Source organism: Emydura macquarii, unplaced genomic scaffold (genome assembly GCF_026122565.2).
Source record: "Emydura macquarii macquarii isolate MOO-44397 ecotype Brisbane River unplaced genomic scaffold, CSIRO-AGI_Emac_v2 contig_2636, whole genome shotgun sequence".
In the NCBI taxonomy this organism is placed as follows: domain Eukaryota; kingdom Metazoa; phylum Chordata; order Testudines; family Chelidae; genus Emydura; species Emydura macquarii.
Window position 1 is genome coordinate 10971246 of NW_027132773.1, and position 18588 is coordinate 10989833.

Sequence of the window (18588 nt, forward strand, 5' to 3'; positions counted from 1 at the left end):
TCAGCAATGGGTCAAATTATGTTTCTTTTCTTCCCCTTCCTCAACAGAAGGAAGAGGAAACCGTGTGTACAAACTCAGAAAGTTTCCAGTCCTCTACACTGGGCCAACTTTCATGAGGAGCATCTAAGATACTTATATTGTGTCCGTTACTGTGGTATCAGAATGATTTCTTCAGAAGAGCTGTTCCTGGCCATTCTTAGTCGGTTACCATTCTGGGAATGGTTTTGCAAAGAGAAGGCTCTTTTTTTTGGCATGTTGGCTTGATCAGAGTTAGCACAGTTGTGTTTACCCAAGCTGGAAATTGCACCTCCAGCTCCAGTGTGGACATATCCTGAGAGAAGGGGTGATTTGATCACAGTTTATAAGTGCCTACACATATTTGATATTGAGGTTTTTGATATTTGATAATGAGATTTTAAGTATAGCTGCAAATGTACACCAAGAATATATACATGGTATACATGGATGGAAGTTGAAGCTAGACAAATTCAGACTGGAGACAAGGTATGCATTTTTAACACGGAGGGTAATTACTATTGAAACAACTTACCAAGATTTGTGATGGATAATCCATCACAGGCAATTTTTAAATGAAGACTGGATGTTTTTTCCAAAAGATATTTTCTAGTTCAAATAGGAATAATTTTAGGGGAGTTCTCTGGCTTATGTTTTACAGGAAGTCAGACTAGATCACAGTGGTTTCTTCTAGCTTTAGAATCTATGAACTTCACTCTAAAAATAGTAAGTCATTTTTTGTCATCTTGATGTCTGGAAGGAGGAAGTTCCCACAATCAAGGCCCAAAAGAGCCCTGCTTCCTACCTGCTTCAGCCTGACCAATATTAGCTCTAGTGTCCCTGTTGATCGTAGTTGTCTTCCTGGCTCACAGAGAGAGATGATGTCCCTAAGATATCCTGGGTCTGGACAGCCCTGATTCAAGCCTAGTGACAACCTTTAATATTAAGACTGGGGTCTTGCGATGAAACTATTTTGGGCAGAGAGCCTGTGTAGCATATAAAACACTCCAATGATGTGTTCTCATCAGCCAAGAGTACTTACTTACTAGACAATCAACTGCATGGTGGACTAGCTGCCCTGTGATCTTCACTTTCATATCTAGTTGTAGTGCATTACAGTCATTGAGCCTGGATGTGATAAATATGTAAATCACCATGGCCAGGTCTGCATCCAGTTAGAAAGAGAACATCCTCTTGGCCAACTGAAAATGGAAACAAGTATTTTTGGCTACTTTCACTAAGAGTTTCTGGATGTTAACAACATAAGAACAACTATATTTGTCAGACCAATGGTCCATCTAGCCCAGTAACCTGTCTTCTGACAGTGGCCAATGCCAGGTGCTTCAGAGGGAATGACTAGAACAGGTAATCATCAAGTGATCCATCCCTTTTCACCCATTACCAACTTTTGGTAAACAGACGCTAGGGACACTTCCAAGCATGATTTTGCATCCCTGCCCATCTGGCTAATAGCCACTGAACCATGAATTTATCTAGTTCTTTTTTGAACCCTGTTTTAATCTTGGCCTTCATGACATCCTCTGGCAAGAGGTTCCACAGTTTGATTGTGCGGTGTGTGAAGAAATACTTCCTTTTGTTTGTTTTTAAACACGCTGCCAATTAATTTCATTTGGTGACCCCTAGTTCTTGTATTATGAGAAGGAGAAAATAACACTTCCTTATTTACTTTCTCCACACCAGTCATGATTTTATAGATCTCTATCATATTTCCCCTTAGTCGTCTCTTTTTCAAGCTGAAAAGTCCCTGTCTTATTACTCTCTCCTCATATGGAAGTTGTTATATACCCCTAATCATTTTAGTTGCCCTTTTCAGTACCTTTTCCAATTGCAATATATCTTTTTTAGGATGGGACGACTAGATCTGCACACAGTATTCAAGATGTGGGTGTACCATGGATTTATATAGAGGCAATATGATGTTTTCTGTCTTATTATCTATCCCTTTCATAATGATTCCCAATATTCTGTTAGCTTTTTTGACTGCCACTGCACATTGAGTGAATATTTTCAGAGAACTTTCCACAATGACTGCAAGATCTTTCTTGAGTGGTAACAGCTAATTTAGACCCCATCATTTTATATGTATAGTTGGAATTATGTTTTCCAATGTGCATTTCTTTGCATTTATCAACATTAAATTTCATCTGTCATTTTGTTGCCCAGTCACCCAGTTTTGTGAGATCCCTTTGTTTAGATAGTTAGGAGTCCAAGAAGACCTTGACACTGTGCATTTCTATGATGATTGGAAGGCAGTTGACCTGGATAGAAGTGTATGTGACCACTCTGGCCAATTATTCAAAATACTTCTTTCTACCCGGCAACATCACCTATCTTTTCTGGGTTTAGTTTCAGACAGAAACTCTTGCTCTAGGTGTTTATTTTCCTATTTATTGGGAGAGATGAGTTATGGTTCTGACTTCATTTAATGTAAAGGAAATGCAGTGGGGCATAATCCGTGTAATGTTTGCACTGGGCTCCATATTTCTTACAATCTCTTCTACGGGTTTAACATATACATTAATTAGGAAAGGTAGAGAGGACTGAGTTTTGTGGGATTCTATATATAGGTGAGATGATGATGAGTAGCTACCCATCATAACTCTGTGGGATCTACCCAAGAGAAATGAGCAAAATCAACACAGTGACTCCACCCATTTTTACCATGCCTTTCATCCAAGTCAGGAATACCTCATGATGGGACATTCAAAGGCTGTTGGCAGATTCAAATGTATAAGCATTGTCCAAGGTTAAAAAGAGGCTGTTCACCAACTTGGCTAGCACTATTGTTGGATTTGGTTAATATTTTGCACCATTATTACTCTAAATTTCTTTCCTCTGTACTGCTCTGGTTCAGTTAATCTGCCAAACACAGTTTTTGAAATAGGAAGAGAGAAGCCAGTTCACTTATACTGGTGGACAATCAGTGGTTGTAATGTCTTACTAGTCCATCAACTCCCAGATCCTGTGGCTATACAGTGTATTCATTCAGGTTGTTCTGGAAGCTTGTTGGGTTCATGTCTCCAGAGTCAAGTCAAGATTGTTGTTCCCTCTCTTTGATGGGCTGAAGGCAAAGCTTTGACTTTGACGTGGAAGAGGTGATGATCTGGCCAGGATAGGAAGGAATATTAATAACTCTTACATCCACTCCTAGTTGACAACTGGTCATCACACAATACACTTGGTCACGTAGATTGGCTCAGAGATGATCTGAGAGAATAGCATGGTTGATAAAATGGGTATGAGATCTCAAGGTTTTGTGTTGGAAACATCCATGAGGATATGAAAGTCTCATTTGACTAGGGCCCTACCAATTTCATGGCCATGAAAAACATGTCACGGCACCAACTTCTAATTTTGCCAGTGGGTACCATTGGAGGGGAGGGAATTTTAGGGGAGGGGCAGGATGACACATGACTGACTCACATTTCTCCTTCTACCCATGACTGGGGAGCCATTTCCAATCCTGGCCCCTCCTGGCCACAGCTCTGCAGCAAGGTGGCTGCCTGTGGGGACTTGGGTGGGGGAAGCAACTTCCCCTCCCTGCCACAGGCTGACTGTCAGGACACGGGCCCAAGTGAACTGGAACTTGCCGGCGGGGGGTGGAGGGGAGAGAAGAGGGGCTGTGGTTCACTTGGCCCCTGTCCCGGCAGCCAGCCTGAATGCAGGGGGGGGAGGCTGCTTTCCCTGGCTGGGCTCTCACAGGCAGTACCGCACTGCACAGAGCAGTGTGCAGTGTCCCCTCCCAGCCTGAAGTGGCTGGTCCCATGCCCGCCTCTGCTCCTGGCACAGCCCAGTGTGTGCTGAGCACCCGCTATTTTTTTTTCTGATGGGCGAGGAGCCATGCTTCAAAGCACCATCCCTAAAGGTTGCTGGATCACCGGCCAGGCCAGTGCTGTTTTTTTCTGGTGGGTGCTTGGGCCCCTGAGCATCCACTGGATTGGTGCCTAATTGGCCCTTCCCTGTGAAATCTAATCTCTCTTGTGCTGGTGGGAATGCCCTAGCTGGGGGGGAGGGAGACTTTAGCTGCTTGTCCTGATCAGGCAGGGTGCTTCCAGCAGCAGGAGGGAGAGCAGACCCACCTCTCTGTTGCCTTCAGGGTCTCTGAAGGCAGCACAGAAGTGAGGGTGGCAATCCTGCCACACCCCCACAACAGGTTTGTGACCCCAATGACAGCATTTTGACAACACTGTGAAATTTCAGATGAAAACCTCTGAAATTGTGAAACTGACCAATTTTCAAATCCTATGGCTGTGAAATTGACTAGAATGGACTGTGAATTTGGTAAGATCCTGCATATGACCATGACCACAGGACACTCACTATCAGGCTGGGCAGCTGTTCTATTCTGTTGAGTGGACTGAAAATCATCAGGATTCCATTATTGGACCTAATCTGTGATTTGCAGATTTGGTGAGATATACATCTGGATATAGGCAGTTTCAATGTGGTTGCAATTAAACCAATACCTTGAGAAAATAGGGTAGAGGCTCTGCAACTGTAGTAGAGGTTGTATTGGCTGGCCAAATGGGTGCTATGCTACAGCTGTTCTGGATGTGGGTTGGTGGGGTGGATTTCATCTTTCCAAGCCACCTGCATTTCATATTCAGAAAACCTACTTATTCAGGCTTTATGGAAGAGGAGTGGATGTGAGCAATTCTGATTACTTTTTTCACTGCTTTGGATCTGATCTCAATGGGAGTTTTGCCATTGACTTCCAAGGAGCCCTTTGTGCAAAAGGGAAAAACCCGATGCTCATAGGTGCTGTTTTGTCATTTGTAAAAGGCTGTTTTTAGGCAGGGAAAAAAAGGGTCACAAAATGACTGTAAAATTCCATAGACATGAATATGACATTTGGAACAATCATGATATGGTGGTGAATTTGTAAGATTTGATAAACTAATAATATTTTACACTTTTTTCTTCCAACTGACAGCCTTTACAAAGGCAAATAATGATTCTTACTCCTGCGTTGGGATGTGGCAGCAAAGGTGTGGAAATGTAAGTATCTTCTACAAGTGAAATTTGTTTCAGAATTGGAAACAGAACCTTTGTATGAATTTAAGGTTCCTCCTACCACAGGCAAGGGCACATAAAAGTCCCATCTTCATGATTTTCATAATGTCCTCTCTGAAAATCTTCCGTTTTCCTACAAAAATGCCAAATAGGAAAACTGAGTTTTCGCCTAGTCTTAAGAGTAAAATATATTTTTGGTTATTAGACAAAACAGATGTGGGCTGTTAGGTTTCTCATCTTAACTCAGTGAACTACTGTGTGGATGTTGTGATGTGGGAACATAAGAGAGGGATAAATTTCTATAATGGTGCCCTGTGGCAAGCCAGTTTGGATACGAGTTTACTGCTTATGCTGAAAGATCCCAGCACTGGCTGATCTGCTATTTCATCTGCAAGTTTTATTTAATTAGTGGAGGTGTCTGATTTTTTTATTATTATTATCTGTGCTCAAAGATCCATCTGAGAGTTTACCTGAGCCTAGAAAATGCTACGCTTTTACTTTAATATTTTGACACTGATCCTTAACAGGTGACATGAAAATAAAGTGGTAAAGCAGCATCACTCCCCCATAATAAGTGATACGAGAGCTTATTAAAAGATCAGCAGCCCCCGTCCAACAGGGAAGCGAAGGTTTGGGCTGGTTGGTGTGAGCTTGTTACCCACCAGCATTCTCACACCGCAGAGGCTTTTCAAAGGGTATTTGAACGAGAAACTTCCCCGCGCTTTTCCCTGGGAGGCACGCGGGGCTTGTGCCTCCCCCACCCTATTGCCTGAGGCAGCGGGTGCTAAGACCCCCCCCCCTCGGCGCCTCCAGCCCCCGGGGCAGAGGCTCTGTTTCCCTGGAAGGGCCCCGCCGAGAAACGTTGCACCGGGCTCTTCGGAAACCTGCCAGCTGCCGCCGTAGGGGCACGTGAGCGCCTCGCCCGCCCTGCCCGGGCCGGGCCCCTCCCGGGCAGCTCCTGCCCCGCTCACACCCGCGCGCCACCTGGCGGTTCCAGAGCGCCCCGGCCGGCCGGAACCGAGCCGCCCGCGAGCTCACCTTGGCTGCCTGCGGCCCAGCCCTTCGCGCCGGGGCCCGGGCCTTCGGGGGCGTGCAGGGGCCACGTGGGCTCTCCCCGCCCTGCGCGCCAGGGCCGGAGCCCACGCCAGGTCCCCCCTGATGAGATGCATGGAGCTCATCCCGCTGTCCCCCTGTATCGAGGGGGGCTCCCGTGCCGTGCCACGCCCCGCCCCGCCCGTTAGCTCCTCGGCCGGGGGGGGCAGAGAGGGGCACGGGGGCTCCCCCCTCCCATGCTCCCCTCTTTCCCAGGGCGGGAGCAGGGGCTCCCGCTGTTACGGGGGCGGTCGGGGCAGTTGGGAGGGCCCCCATCTAAGGCAGCCCCGGGGGTCCGGATCTCTCGGCTCTAAACCAGCGGGGTGCTGGGGGGGGGTGTCCCGTCCCGTCCAGTCCAGACTCCTCTGCCTGCAGCTATTGGCGCCAGGCTAGGACCAGCGCCCCGCCCGCACCTGACCCCCCGAGTTCCCCCTTCCGCGCTTGGGGAGGAGACTGGAGCTCCAGTGGGAGCCCGAGAGGCGGCGGCGCCAGCTGCCTGCTTCGGGAGAGCCCAGTCGCCGCGCTTGGTAACAGCCGCGAGGCTTGGAGACCGAGCCCGTGGGAGCGAAGGGCCACAGGCGCGTCAGTCTCCTCCCCCCGCCTCCCCCGGAGGAGCAGGTTATTCTCTCGCAGCCCGCTGCGCTCTCCATTGTCTCTGCCTCGCTCGCGGCGGGACCGGGCAGCGGGCAGCGCGCTGCGTTCGTCGGCTCCGGCTGCCGCTGCTGGCTTGGATCGTTCTCAGCAATCAGCACCTGGCTCCTGGGCGGGGAAGCTGCTGCTGCTCAGGGTTGAGGAATAATGTGTGCCTTGGGGAAGAAGCCGAGTTGCTCGCTCGCCTGTTGGGTCCGAGCTTTCTCTTAAAAGAGGAGGAGGCTCGGGCGTGTGGTTCGGAGATTTTACTCCCGACAGCTTTAAAAGGGGGAATATGGACTGACTGTCTCTGTGCCATGGAGCCCGCGAGTTGTTTAAGCACGTTCTGCTTTCTCCTCTGTCTGAGAGCAGGTAAGTGGACGCGCAGAATTTTGAAAGCAACATTGAGATGGAGAGAGGAAAAACCAACCAACCTTACCCCCCCCCAGTCCCCCTCCTCCACCAAATCTCACAACTGTCCCCCAAATCTAGGAAGAAACAGCAGCCAGGGCGATCTCTCTCGTCACAGCAATCGGGGGGTAGATGGGGGGAAACTAGGCTACTCTTTCACATGAATTTTCTGGTGGAAACTCGTGTAGCTTTTTGAGTCAAAATGGAACTTTATGGAGAGATTTATGTTAAAGTGGGTCATGTCAGTAGGGTTGAGTGCTTGTCTCTCCCAGCCGCTGCTGATTACAGGTACTAAGCTAAGAAGGAGCTAGGGGATTAATAGACTCCTTCTCGTTGTTGTTTCTTCACACTGTAGAAAAGTTAAATGCTCAGCAGATGGAGTAACTAATCATTTCTGGGTCAGTTTTAGGGTTTGGTGTGGATCCCTCGCTGCAGATTGATGTGCTGTCAGAATTGCAGCTGGGAAATTCCATAGCCGGAGTGCTGCAAGTCCAAGGGCTGCACAATGGAAGCAAAGCATTTCTCTTCCAAGGTATCGAGCATCTTTCCTATACTCCAGGCTGGGGGTCAACCAAGGCTATTTGAATAATTTCTGAACTTGCTGGCAAATGTGTTTGACTGAACTTTTTGCATTAGCTTGATGGCTGACAGTATTCCTGTGGGATGATGCACAGATGATCCATTTTTAACAGCAAGGTTGCTTCCTGCTCTTTAAGCATCATGGGTTTTTTTTCCTCTCCCTGCCTGCCTTTCTTTCACTCTCTTGCCCATTTTTTTTGATTGATGGAAACTTAATTAATGTACAGCAGGAAAGATGATGGCAGATGGCTTAGTTCGTGAGTCGCGGGGAGCAATGAATAATAATAACACACTCTTCTGAGCTGGGGGCAGTTGATTTAGCTGAGAAACGCTAACCTAAGCTCCAGTTCTAGCTAAGAAAATATTCACTGAAAGTTTTATGTGACTAGAGCAAAATGCTGAAATGAATTGTCCAGAGACGTGAGGCATGGGGCTAAAAACGTGAACACTATTTGCAGGGAAAACAAGAGACCCCTCTGAACTGTAATGTTGCACTCATTGTGGCCAAAATTCATTCATTCTTTCTATTTTACATCTTAAAAAATCTGATCTCCCCCATGCCAGTCGAAGGACAGAAAGCAGTAATCTTGTCACAGTTTGAATAAATACATTTCAGGTGTTAATTCCAAAATAATAAAACTCCTTTTTTAATCTAAATCTCATTTTGTAATGAAATAATAATAATAAATAATATCATTTGAACTCACTGGGATTGGTTATTTTGTCTATACCTGTTAATTTTCAAATTAATTTTTAATTATGGTTTTAAAATGTCATGGGATTTTAAATCAAGCTGCTGGCAAGAGTAAATTCTGAGGGAAAGAAACCTCAGCCTTCATTTAAAAAGGTAAGCCTGAAAGGTGGATATTTGAAAGTAGGTCTCTCATCTGAAAGATGCTACAATGTGCTTTTTAAAATGTGGCTAAAGGAGCAGGGAAGATAGTTCAAGATATGGTGGAGTGAGAATAAAGCCCTGCATCACTCTGCAGTTTTAAAACACAGAGGGTTGATTGTTGGCATTATTTGTTGGAATAGGAGTTTTTACTCTGCTTTGAAATGATTTCTGGTGCAACAGGCAAGAAACAGTACTACCCATAGAGAGCAGTTGTAATTTGAGAGAGGTATAATGTGGGAAGAGAAGTTCTTTGTCACTTTTGTATTAATGAGATACTATATTCAAAAGCTAATAGTAACTGAAGGGCTTTTAAAAGGGAATCTCCATAGTGGTGTGTTTTCCTGGTACAACCAGAATGTGTCATTAACATTGAAGCATTGGAATATGCCTACAAAAAGGAGCAAATTGACACATGCAGTATTTAAACAGAAATTGGTTCATTATTTCAGAGTGTCAATTTCTACATGAATGGATAGTTGTTAGAATCCCAATGTGTTAGTGTGGCTTCCTTTTTTTTGGTCCTAAAATAGTTGTAATGTATAGCTAATTGTTCCAATTTAAGGCCCCATCCTGTTTTCAGTGGGAAAAAAGTCAAAACTCCCATTAACTTCAATGGTAATAGGACTGGCCATTTTCAAGAATAGTCATTTTTTATATATTTTCCCAGTGTTTGCGTAGTAACTGATATGTAGTTCCCAGAGCCATGTCAATCTAATGAGATACAGTGCTTCTTTTAAAGGTCAAGGACCCTAAACAAATGGGGCTGATAGGACCTTAAACTCTGACAGGCTTTTTGTTGTTGTTGATCTCCCTGGTCCCCTTATCTCATAAAAACAACACCTTTTTCTAAGGTGGTAGCTGAGGGCACTCAGTACCTTGCAAGATTGGATACATTTCTCCTATTGCTGTATGGCTAAATGACTGAATTTCTTACAATAAAGAAAGTCTTCACTCTGGATGGACAGACTTGTATTTTTCTTAGTTGCATTTAGGACTATAGGAATTGTCATATTGTATCAGACCAGTGGCCTGTTTAGTCATTTTCACTCTGGTCTTAGATAATAAAGAACTGGGAGAACAAGACCATCTTTACTTCCAACGTATGAATTTGCTGAATGCAAAATTATTGATTTTATTTTTCCTCCCCCTTACCAGGGCTGTAGTCACAGACATAAATCCTTAGTCATATTCTGAAAGAGCCAAACAATAGAAGTGGTTGAAATGAAGAGACCGGAGACTTATCCTGGATTCTTTACTAGCTCTCCATGATGTCTCTTACCTTTGGTTTCTTCAGAAAACTGAGGGTTTGTCATATAGCTTAACTACATGACATTTTTCTATTTTGTCTTTCAAGAGTGTCTTTGGGCTACACTCTCAGCTGATGTAAACCAGTGTAGCTTCTATTGATTATTTGTTAATTGTGTTGCTCCTCCCGTTGAAGTTCTTGGCAAAATTGAATGGGAGCAGACTCAGATCCCTAATTCAATCCTATTCACAAAAAATATTCTTGTTTATTTAAAAAGCATAAAAGAATCGGATGCAGAATGTATCATTATCTTTAAACATTTCAGAAGAGTGGATGTATGAACAGCTAGCCGTCACAGGACAATTAAAGAAACAGAAGGAAAAAGTAAATGTAAAATACTGGTCTCTCTCCTGAAGTCCTTACCCACAGAAAAAGTCATTTTGATGTAAGTCAGAGTTTTGCCTGAGGAGAGATTGTGGAATTGGGTATAAATTTTTACCACAGGATTTTTTTTTGCCTAATTAGCTATTCAGATAGGAGATATAATTCAGTAATGGGTTATGAAAGTAGTTTCATTCTTTCATGGTCCCGTCAATAGAATCTAGATTGTTCCATATGCAGTTTCTGATTAAAAAATCTAGACATTCCAAATTTACAGCCACTAAGACCCTCTTATTCTGTGTCACCCTGATCCTGCACTATTAAAGTCAATGGTACTTTTGCCATTTACTTCAATAGGATCAAGGTCAAGCACTATGTAGCTACAAGGGTTTCCATAACTACAGAGACGTAATTACACCATAATTGTAAGTACTTCACTGTTGCTGATGGGAGCACACATTTTTAAATAGAAAATGGGGGAAAGTCTTCTAAAAACGATGGTGCTGCTAGATATGGATATATACAGTCACCAGGCAATAACAAACACAGGTATGGCAAGAACTCTCATAGGGGAAATGCCTCAATCTTGTAAGCCCTGACTGGAAAAGCCCACAATCAAGAACACCAACTGGAAATTGGTATTTGCTGGTTGTGTATGACACATCAAAGTATATGGTGTTGCAGCCACTGAAGGACAAAAGGACCGAGAGAATTACGGCTGCATTGAGGAAACATGTAGTGTTGCAGTTTGGCCCTCCAAGTTGCATCTGGTATAAAGGAGTCACAGTGAGGTTGGAAATTAATAGCTGATACTTTTGAAGAAGCTCCACTTTCTGCTTTCACATTTGTAACTCTGTGTTCAATCAGATCTATATGTTTATCCAGTAGGTTATCTTCCTTCAGCAGCAGGTTATGAAGGTCCCTTGTTAAGCCATTTATAAACTGACTTTTCACACAGAATTCTCTCATGGCTTACCACTGGGCACAACGCTCTCTCTGTATTGCCAATTCCATATTTGGCACAGCAGGTTCTGCTTCTCTCAGTCCAGCCATCTCCTGGACTGCCTGGCACAGGGAAAGTCCTGTTAAACAGTCTCCTCAATGCACACAAATAACTATGCAGAGGTTCTCTTTCCTGCCACCTACTAGCTTGTATATAGGGTTGTTGTAGCCATGTTGGCCCCAGGATACTAGAGAGACAAGATGGCTGAGGTAATATTTTTATTGGACCAACTTCTGTTGGTAAGAGAGACAAACTTTTGAGCTACCCAGAGAACTCTTCCTCAGGTCTGGGAAAGGCACTCAGAGTATCACAGCTAAATACAGGTTTGAACAGATAGTTTAGCATAAGTAGTTGTTAGCACATATTCTAAGGCAGTGTTTCTTAACCTGGAGTTTTAGAGGGGTCGCAAGTGCAGAGCTGGTTTTGGGGGTGGCAAGAAAGGTAATTGCCTGGAGCCACAGGAGCGCCATGAAACTAAGTTACATGCCTCAGCCCCGTGGGGGTGGGACTCAGGCTTCAGGGGTACAGTAGTTTGGAAAGGTTAAGAACCACTGTTCTAAGGGATCATTCAAGGTGAAGTGGGCCGTAGTCACAGGACAGAATTGGGGGTTAGTGGATTACAGATTGTTGTAATAGGTCATAAATCCAATGTCTTTATAAAGATCATGATTTTAAGTCTCTAGCTAAGTTATGAATTTAAACTCTTGGGCTCATTTTTTTGAAAGTGTTGTGCAGGTTTCCTTTGAGGATGAGGCCCGATAGGTCAGATATAGAGTGATCGCTTTGTGAAAAGTGTTCAGCCATAGGTGATATGGTGTTTTTGTCTTTTATCATTTTCCTGTGTGAGCTCATTCAAGAGCATAGTGACTGTCTGGTTTCACCTACACAGTTGCATTTGTTGGGGCATTTAGTGCACTGGATGAGGTACACCACATGTTGTTTCTTTCCAGTATTTCAGAAAGGGCAATCCCCCCTTATAGTGGTTTTATAAATGTTTGCTTGACTGTGTATAAAATCTACGATCCACACTAGGAATCTGTTGGTAAAAGACTTTGACATCATCATCTAAAAACACTGCTAGGTACTATGGTGTTTTCTTATCAGTCCACTTGATCACAGAGATCATTAGCTCAAAGTCTGCCAAGTACAGTACTTGCAGATTCCAGTCTCATCTGAATGACCAGTACATTTCTTCTCAGGCAAAAGTGCTTTTGCCATGTTGAAGTACCAGTTGTAATACTTGCTTATAGCAACCAAAGGACATATTGGGATACCGCGAAGGAGCTACTCTGGCACTCAAGGGTGTGAAAAATCCACACCCCCTGAGCAGCATCGTTATACGACCTAATCCTCCCTGTAGAAAGCGCTATGTCGATGGGAAAGCTTCTCCTGTTGACATAGCCACCGCCTCTTGGGGAGGTGGATTTATTATGCTGATGAGAGAAGCTCTCCAATGGGTGTAAGAGAGTTTTCACTTAAGTGCTACAGTGGCGCAGCTGCATAGGTGCACTCATGCAGCATTTTACGTGTAGACCTGCTCTAAAACTTTGTATTGAATCAACTGCCCATCAGATACAACAACATATTGCCAAAGCAAAACAATAGTTGAACACTAAGATAATTTTATAGCGCATAGAGGTGCTATCTGCACTGTTCATTACTGTAATTAAATGTTTGTGAAGAGGGCTTTGAGATCCTTAGGTGACAGGCGCTATAGAAATGCCAAATATTATTATTATTAATTATACTTCTTCCTTTATAAGTAAACAGTATGATATGGTTTCCATAGATCAAGGAGGACGAAAGTAGATTCGGCCTTCCTATCTGCAAATAATCAAGAGTTTCATGGCTGCAAGAATACTTGTTGCATTTTGGACTGCCCTTCTTTATCACAGGAGTTTCATGGACAACTACAGCATAGATTAGAGACTAATGAAAAGTTTGAACATTATGGCTTGATCCTGCCAAATGTTGAGAGTCCAGTAAAATACTTAAGCACGTACATAGTCTCACAAAAGTCAGTTGTTTTAACTGCTAATAGAAAATTGTGTTCTCAGATTTTTAGCACCGAAATAAGGACAGTAAATGTAACTTAATTTCTTTATACCACTACTATGGGTAATAAATTTTTATCATTCTATCTCTGACGTTCTGGCTCTATATCATTTATGCTATGGTGGTGTTCAAAAGCCCCAGTCCCTTTGCTCTGGGTGCTGTACAAACACAAATGACCAGACGGACTTTGTCTAAAATAGCTTATGTATATTCAGAGACTCCTCTTGCGTCAAGTTGCAGTAGACATGGAGTGGGGTGAACAGATCATTCTAAATCATGTCAAAATAGGCATATAAAAAAGTGAATCAAGGAATGGTGCTGCATGATTGTGTTGTTATTGGATAGTATAGGGAAAGTATATATCCATCAAAGAAAGAGAAAATAAGAGGACTGATGGAAAAGTGCCATCAGACAGTTAATAAATAATTGAATGTTTTTAACTGTAGTGACTTTATATAAGATAAACGTAAAAAGAATATGAGAGTAGAGAGACTAAGAAAATTTGCGGTTGGAACGCTGGAGTTTGGAGCTCATTTGGAAAAACAGCTAGTTTCTTCAGCTGAAATATTTAGCATTTAAGTATTTATAAACAAAGCCCAGATAGATCTGAAGATCTGAAATGGTCCTGGTAGCAGTTCTGGCACTTGGTGGTAGGTTCTGATGGAGAATGAAATGTGGTATAAAACACAAAAGAGCAGATTTAATCTGTCAGTATGAATTATGAAAGGACTTTAGTATTACTGGCTTTTGAATTGGCACAAACTACTGCCAGAAAATAAAACTAAAATAGGCTAATTTGGACAATGGTTCATCACGACTACATGGACAGCTAGCTCAGTATTTATAAAGGTCAGCAGTACAGTATTGCAGTTTATATCTACTTACTATGTGTCCCTGGGTTCCCTCTCAGAAGGAGCATTGTGTTTTGGTTTGTAATTATAGCTCCTCTCAGTGCCAAATAAATGAGCTAGAAAGGAAACTTTGAAACTTTAAAATGAAATAAGCTTTTATATGTGTAGAAATAGGTTTCATGAGGATTTGATTTGACTTTGCACTTCACGAGGTTGTGTTTGCAGAGGATCATTCCCTTTCTAGTTTTGGAGAAATTGTGTTTCTTCTTCGAGTGCTTGCTCATGTCTATTCCACTATAGGTGTGTGCACGCGTCCGGGCATGGTTACCCAGAACTTTTTTCCCCTTAGCAGATCCCGTAGGGCTGGCTCCGGCACCCCCTTGAGCCCCACGCACATGCTGGGGTATATGAGGCGCTGCTGGCCCTATGCCCCCTCAGTTCCTTCTTTCCGCCCATGACGATTGCTGGAACTAGTCTTGCTCACGGCAAGTACTATTCTCCTTGTTTAGATTTGTTTGTAATCTGTGTTTAGTTTTAGTTAGTTAAGTAGTTGTTAAGTGTAGTTAGAGATAAGGCAGTCCCAGCTGGGACTTCGAGCGGCCAGGGCATGCCCCGGTCGCCGGGCTTCAAGCCATGTGCCTCCTGCAGGAAAGCCTTCCCACCCAGCAACCCCCACAACAGCTGTCTTAAGTGCCTGGGGGAAGGCCACAGAAAGGATAAGTGTAGAATCTCCAAGGCTTTCAAACCGAGGACTCAGACTGAGAAATCTGGTTAAAAGCCTTGCTGATGGAGGCGGCGCTCCGCCCAGCATCTGAGCTGACCCACTCAGCCTTGGTACTGAGTGTGGCATCGGTACAGAGCACGCCGTCAGCACCGTCCGCAACTCGGCACTGTGCAGCTTCACCGGTACCAAAGAAGAAGAGGAAGCAGCACATGGAGCTCGGGCACTCCCCTGTGCCGTTGGTACGGGTGGGGCCAAGTACTGAGATGCACTGAACTCGGCCTATCGAGACCCTTTCTCTGGTGCCTGCATCTCCGGTTAGGGAGTCTCCCCCAACTCCTGGGAGTGGGAGAGTGCCCCTGCCGACGCTGTTGACGCCGGAGGCTTTTCGGGCGGCAAGAGCCTTGTTGACCTTGCCTCTGTCCCACCCTCCACCAAGGGAGAAGGGGCCGATGTCACAGGGGAAACCCGCGTTGGGTCCCCTTGAATGGCGGAGGAGATCCCCAGTACGTGGAGGAAGATCTCCCGTCGGACGGTCACCTAGGGTGGAGCAGAGCCGCTCCCCTAGTAGTCACTCCAGGTCGGTGTTGTCGAGCCGACCTGCACCAACACAGGACATGGAGTCTCCCTCTCGACACTGATGTCAATCCCCAGCATCAGAGGCAGTGCAAGCCAGGCAGTGGCACTGGTCGAGGTCTGCCAGGCGGTATTCGAATAGCTCCTGTTCCTGCTCTCTGGCACTGATGAGTTCGCCCGCACCGAGATGGCGCAGAACCTGGTCGTCGAAGGAAGACCCGGCACTGCAGAGTTTGCCTGCACGGAGGTGGCACAGAACCCGGTCGCTGGAGTCTGGCTCGGTACCGAGGAGTTCGAGATGGCACCAACCTTGGTCACCGAAGGCTGCTGCAGAGCTGCAAGGCAAGCGGCGCCGGAAATCGTCAGTACCGAGGCGACGCTCCTGTACTTGGAGCTCTTCGGAGCACGACCCTGCTCATCGGCATGGCTCACGGCACCGGAGGCAGTCCTCATCGTCCTCGAGGTCGGAGGCCTCGAGGGGGCGTTCCACGGCACGGAGGGGTGCTCGTGACCTGGGACAGACACGGTATCACAGGTCCAGGGCCTCTGACTCCGATGCTGCTTTGGGGTTTCCCAGGGGGGCAGTCATCCAGCGAGTCAACGCCCCCATAAGGTATCAGAGCTCATGGCACAGTTAGCCCCCGGCTGGCCTCAAGGACAGTGGCCACCCCAATGGCCTTATTGGGCCCCATGGGGTTTCCAGGTGGGACCTGGGCCCTAATCCATTAAATCTTCAGGGCTGCAATCCGTGCCTCTGGTGCTGGAAAAGGCACTTCGGCACCACTCCTCAGATGAGGAGTCAGACCCCCCCAGGAGGGAACCTTAGCAGGTACAACTTTTTGCCAGGAGGGGCCACACCTGCAGGCTGCACCACTGCAATCCTCCTCTGCCTCACCTGACCTCCCAGGACCACTCTGCGCCACTGGATGATTTCAGGGAGCACCAGGAGCTGCTCAAGAGGGTTGCCTGCAACTTGAGGCTGGAGGTGGAGGAACTAAAAGAGTCTGCAGATAGCCTCTTTAACGTGCTGGCGGCGGCTACCCAGCTCAAGTGGCCCTCCCACTCCACGAAGGTGTCCTTAAGATTGTGAAGGCCCTGTGGCAAACCCCTTCCTCAGTTGCCCTGACGTCAAGGGTGGCTGAGAAGAAATATTACGTCCCGGCCAAGGGATTTGAATATTTGTTCACCCACCCCGCTCCGGGAACCCTGGTGGTAGATGCTGTGAATCAGCGGGATAGGCAGGATCAACCAGGGTTGACTCCCAAGAACAAGGACAATAAGAAGCTAGACTTGTTTGGGAGAAAGATTTATTCAATGGCAAGCCTTCAGTTTAGGATTGGCAATCAGCAGACTCTCCTGGGCAGGTATAATTTCAACCTGTGGGATTCTCTCAGACGGTTCCCTGAGGCCCTGCCACAGGACCAGGCCACAGACTTTAATACTATTGTGGAGGAGGGTACCGCGGTAGCTAGAGCAGCACTCCAGATGTCCTTGGATGCTGCTGACTTGGTGGGCGGGGCTATAGCGTCCGCCATTTCTATGCGAAGATGCTCATGGCTGCAGTCCTTGGGGCTGTCCCAGGAGGTGCAGCAGTCCATCCAGGACCTCCCCTTTGGTGGGTCGGCCTTATTTTTGGACCAGACTGTTGTGAAGTTGCACGGTCTGAAGGACTCCAGGGCCACACTTTGCTCCCTGGGCCTTTACACGCCCCAGTTTTGTAGGTGTCAGTCACGCCCCCAGGCGCAGCAGCAGCCAAGGTCTCAGCGCAGACCTTTCCAACCTTATAGACAACGGAACAGAAATAGGGGGTTTAGAAGAAGGAATTACCCCCCTAGCTCGTCTTCAGCTCCCAAGCAAGACCCCCCCCCCCCCCCCCCCCCCCCCCCAGGAGGTCAGGCAACCAAAGGAGACAATTTTGATTGTGCGCCCGAGGGTGGTGCCCCGACTACTCTCCTGGATCCATCCCGCCCCTTCCTAAACAGGCTAAGGCCCTTCTACTCCAAATGGGCCAAAATCACTTCAGACTGTTAGGTCCTTGGGATAGTCTTGGGGGGCTATGCCCTGCAGTTTACGTCTACCCCCCCTCAACAACCCTCCCCCTCCATCCTTCTTCAGGGACCCCTCTCACGAGCAACTCCTCTTGCAGGAGGTGGACACCCTCCTCAACCTGGGAGCGGTGGAAACGGTCCCTCAAAGCAGAATGGGGAAAGGGTTCTATCTGAGGTACTTCCTCATCTCCAAGGTGAAGGGGGGGTCTGAGATCCATATTTGACCTGCATCGTCTAAACAAATATGTCAAAATACTCAGATTTTGCATGATCTCCCTGGCTTCCATAATCCCTTCCCTGGGTCCAGGAGACTGGTATGCCACCCTCAATCTCAAGGATGCATGCTTCCATATATCTATCCTCCCCAGCCATAGGCGCTTTCTTCGCTTCCTGGTGGCTGGCTCCCACTACCAGTTTACAGCCGTGCCCTTTGGCCTATCTTGGGCTTCGAGGGTGTTTACCAAGTGCATGGCGGTAGTGGCTGCCCACCTGAGATGGAAAGGTGTGGAAATTTTTCCTTACCTGGACGATTGGTTGATCAGAGGCAGGTCCAGGTCCCAAGTGCAGGACAGCGTGACCCTTACTTGCTCTATGTGCCACAGACTGGGGCTACTCATAAATGAACAGAAGTCCACATTAACCCCAGTGCAATGAATAGAGTTCATTGGGGCTACCTGGACGCTTCCCAGGCTAGAGCCTTCCTGCCTCAGCCATGCTTCAAGGCGATGGTCTCCATCATCTCCCAGCTGCATCGATGCCCCATGACAACAGCCAGGCACTGCCTGCAGCTGTTAGGTCACATGGCAACCTTCATGTATGTAGTGAGACTAGCTCGCCTGAGGCTCAGACCGTTTCAGGCATGGTTAGCCTTGGTATATGTTCTGAGCAGACACCCATTGGACCGGGTGGTCACAGCTCCCCCGCCCGTCCTAGCTTCCCTAGACTGTTGGCGGACTGTGCTGAGGGGTGTTCCGTTCGAGGAACTGGTCCCGTCGGTCACCCTAATTTCTGACGCTTTGCACATAGGCTGGGGAGCCCACATCAGCACCAA

General features: G+C 46.4%; 1 protein-coding gene across 1 annotated transcript in view; it reads left to right on the top strand.

Moving 5' to 3' along the window:
• The first annotated feature begins 5852 nt into the window (after nucleotides 1-5852).
• Nucleotides 5853-18588, top strand: part of NELL2 (neural EGFL like 2) — a 218221-nt gene continuing 205485 nt past the window's right edge. Inside the window, exons 1-2 of the mRNA XM_067564164.1 lie at nucleotides 5853-7143; nucleotides 7586-7714. Of these exons, the coding sequence (XP_067420265.1) occupies nucleotides 7089-7143; nucleotides 7586-7714 (184 nt within the window). The 5' untranslated portion in view covers nucleotides 5853-7088. The remainder of the gene's footprint in view (nucleotides 7144-7585; nucleotides 7715-18588) is intronic.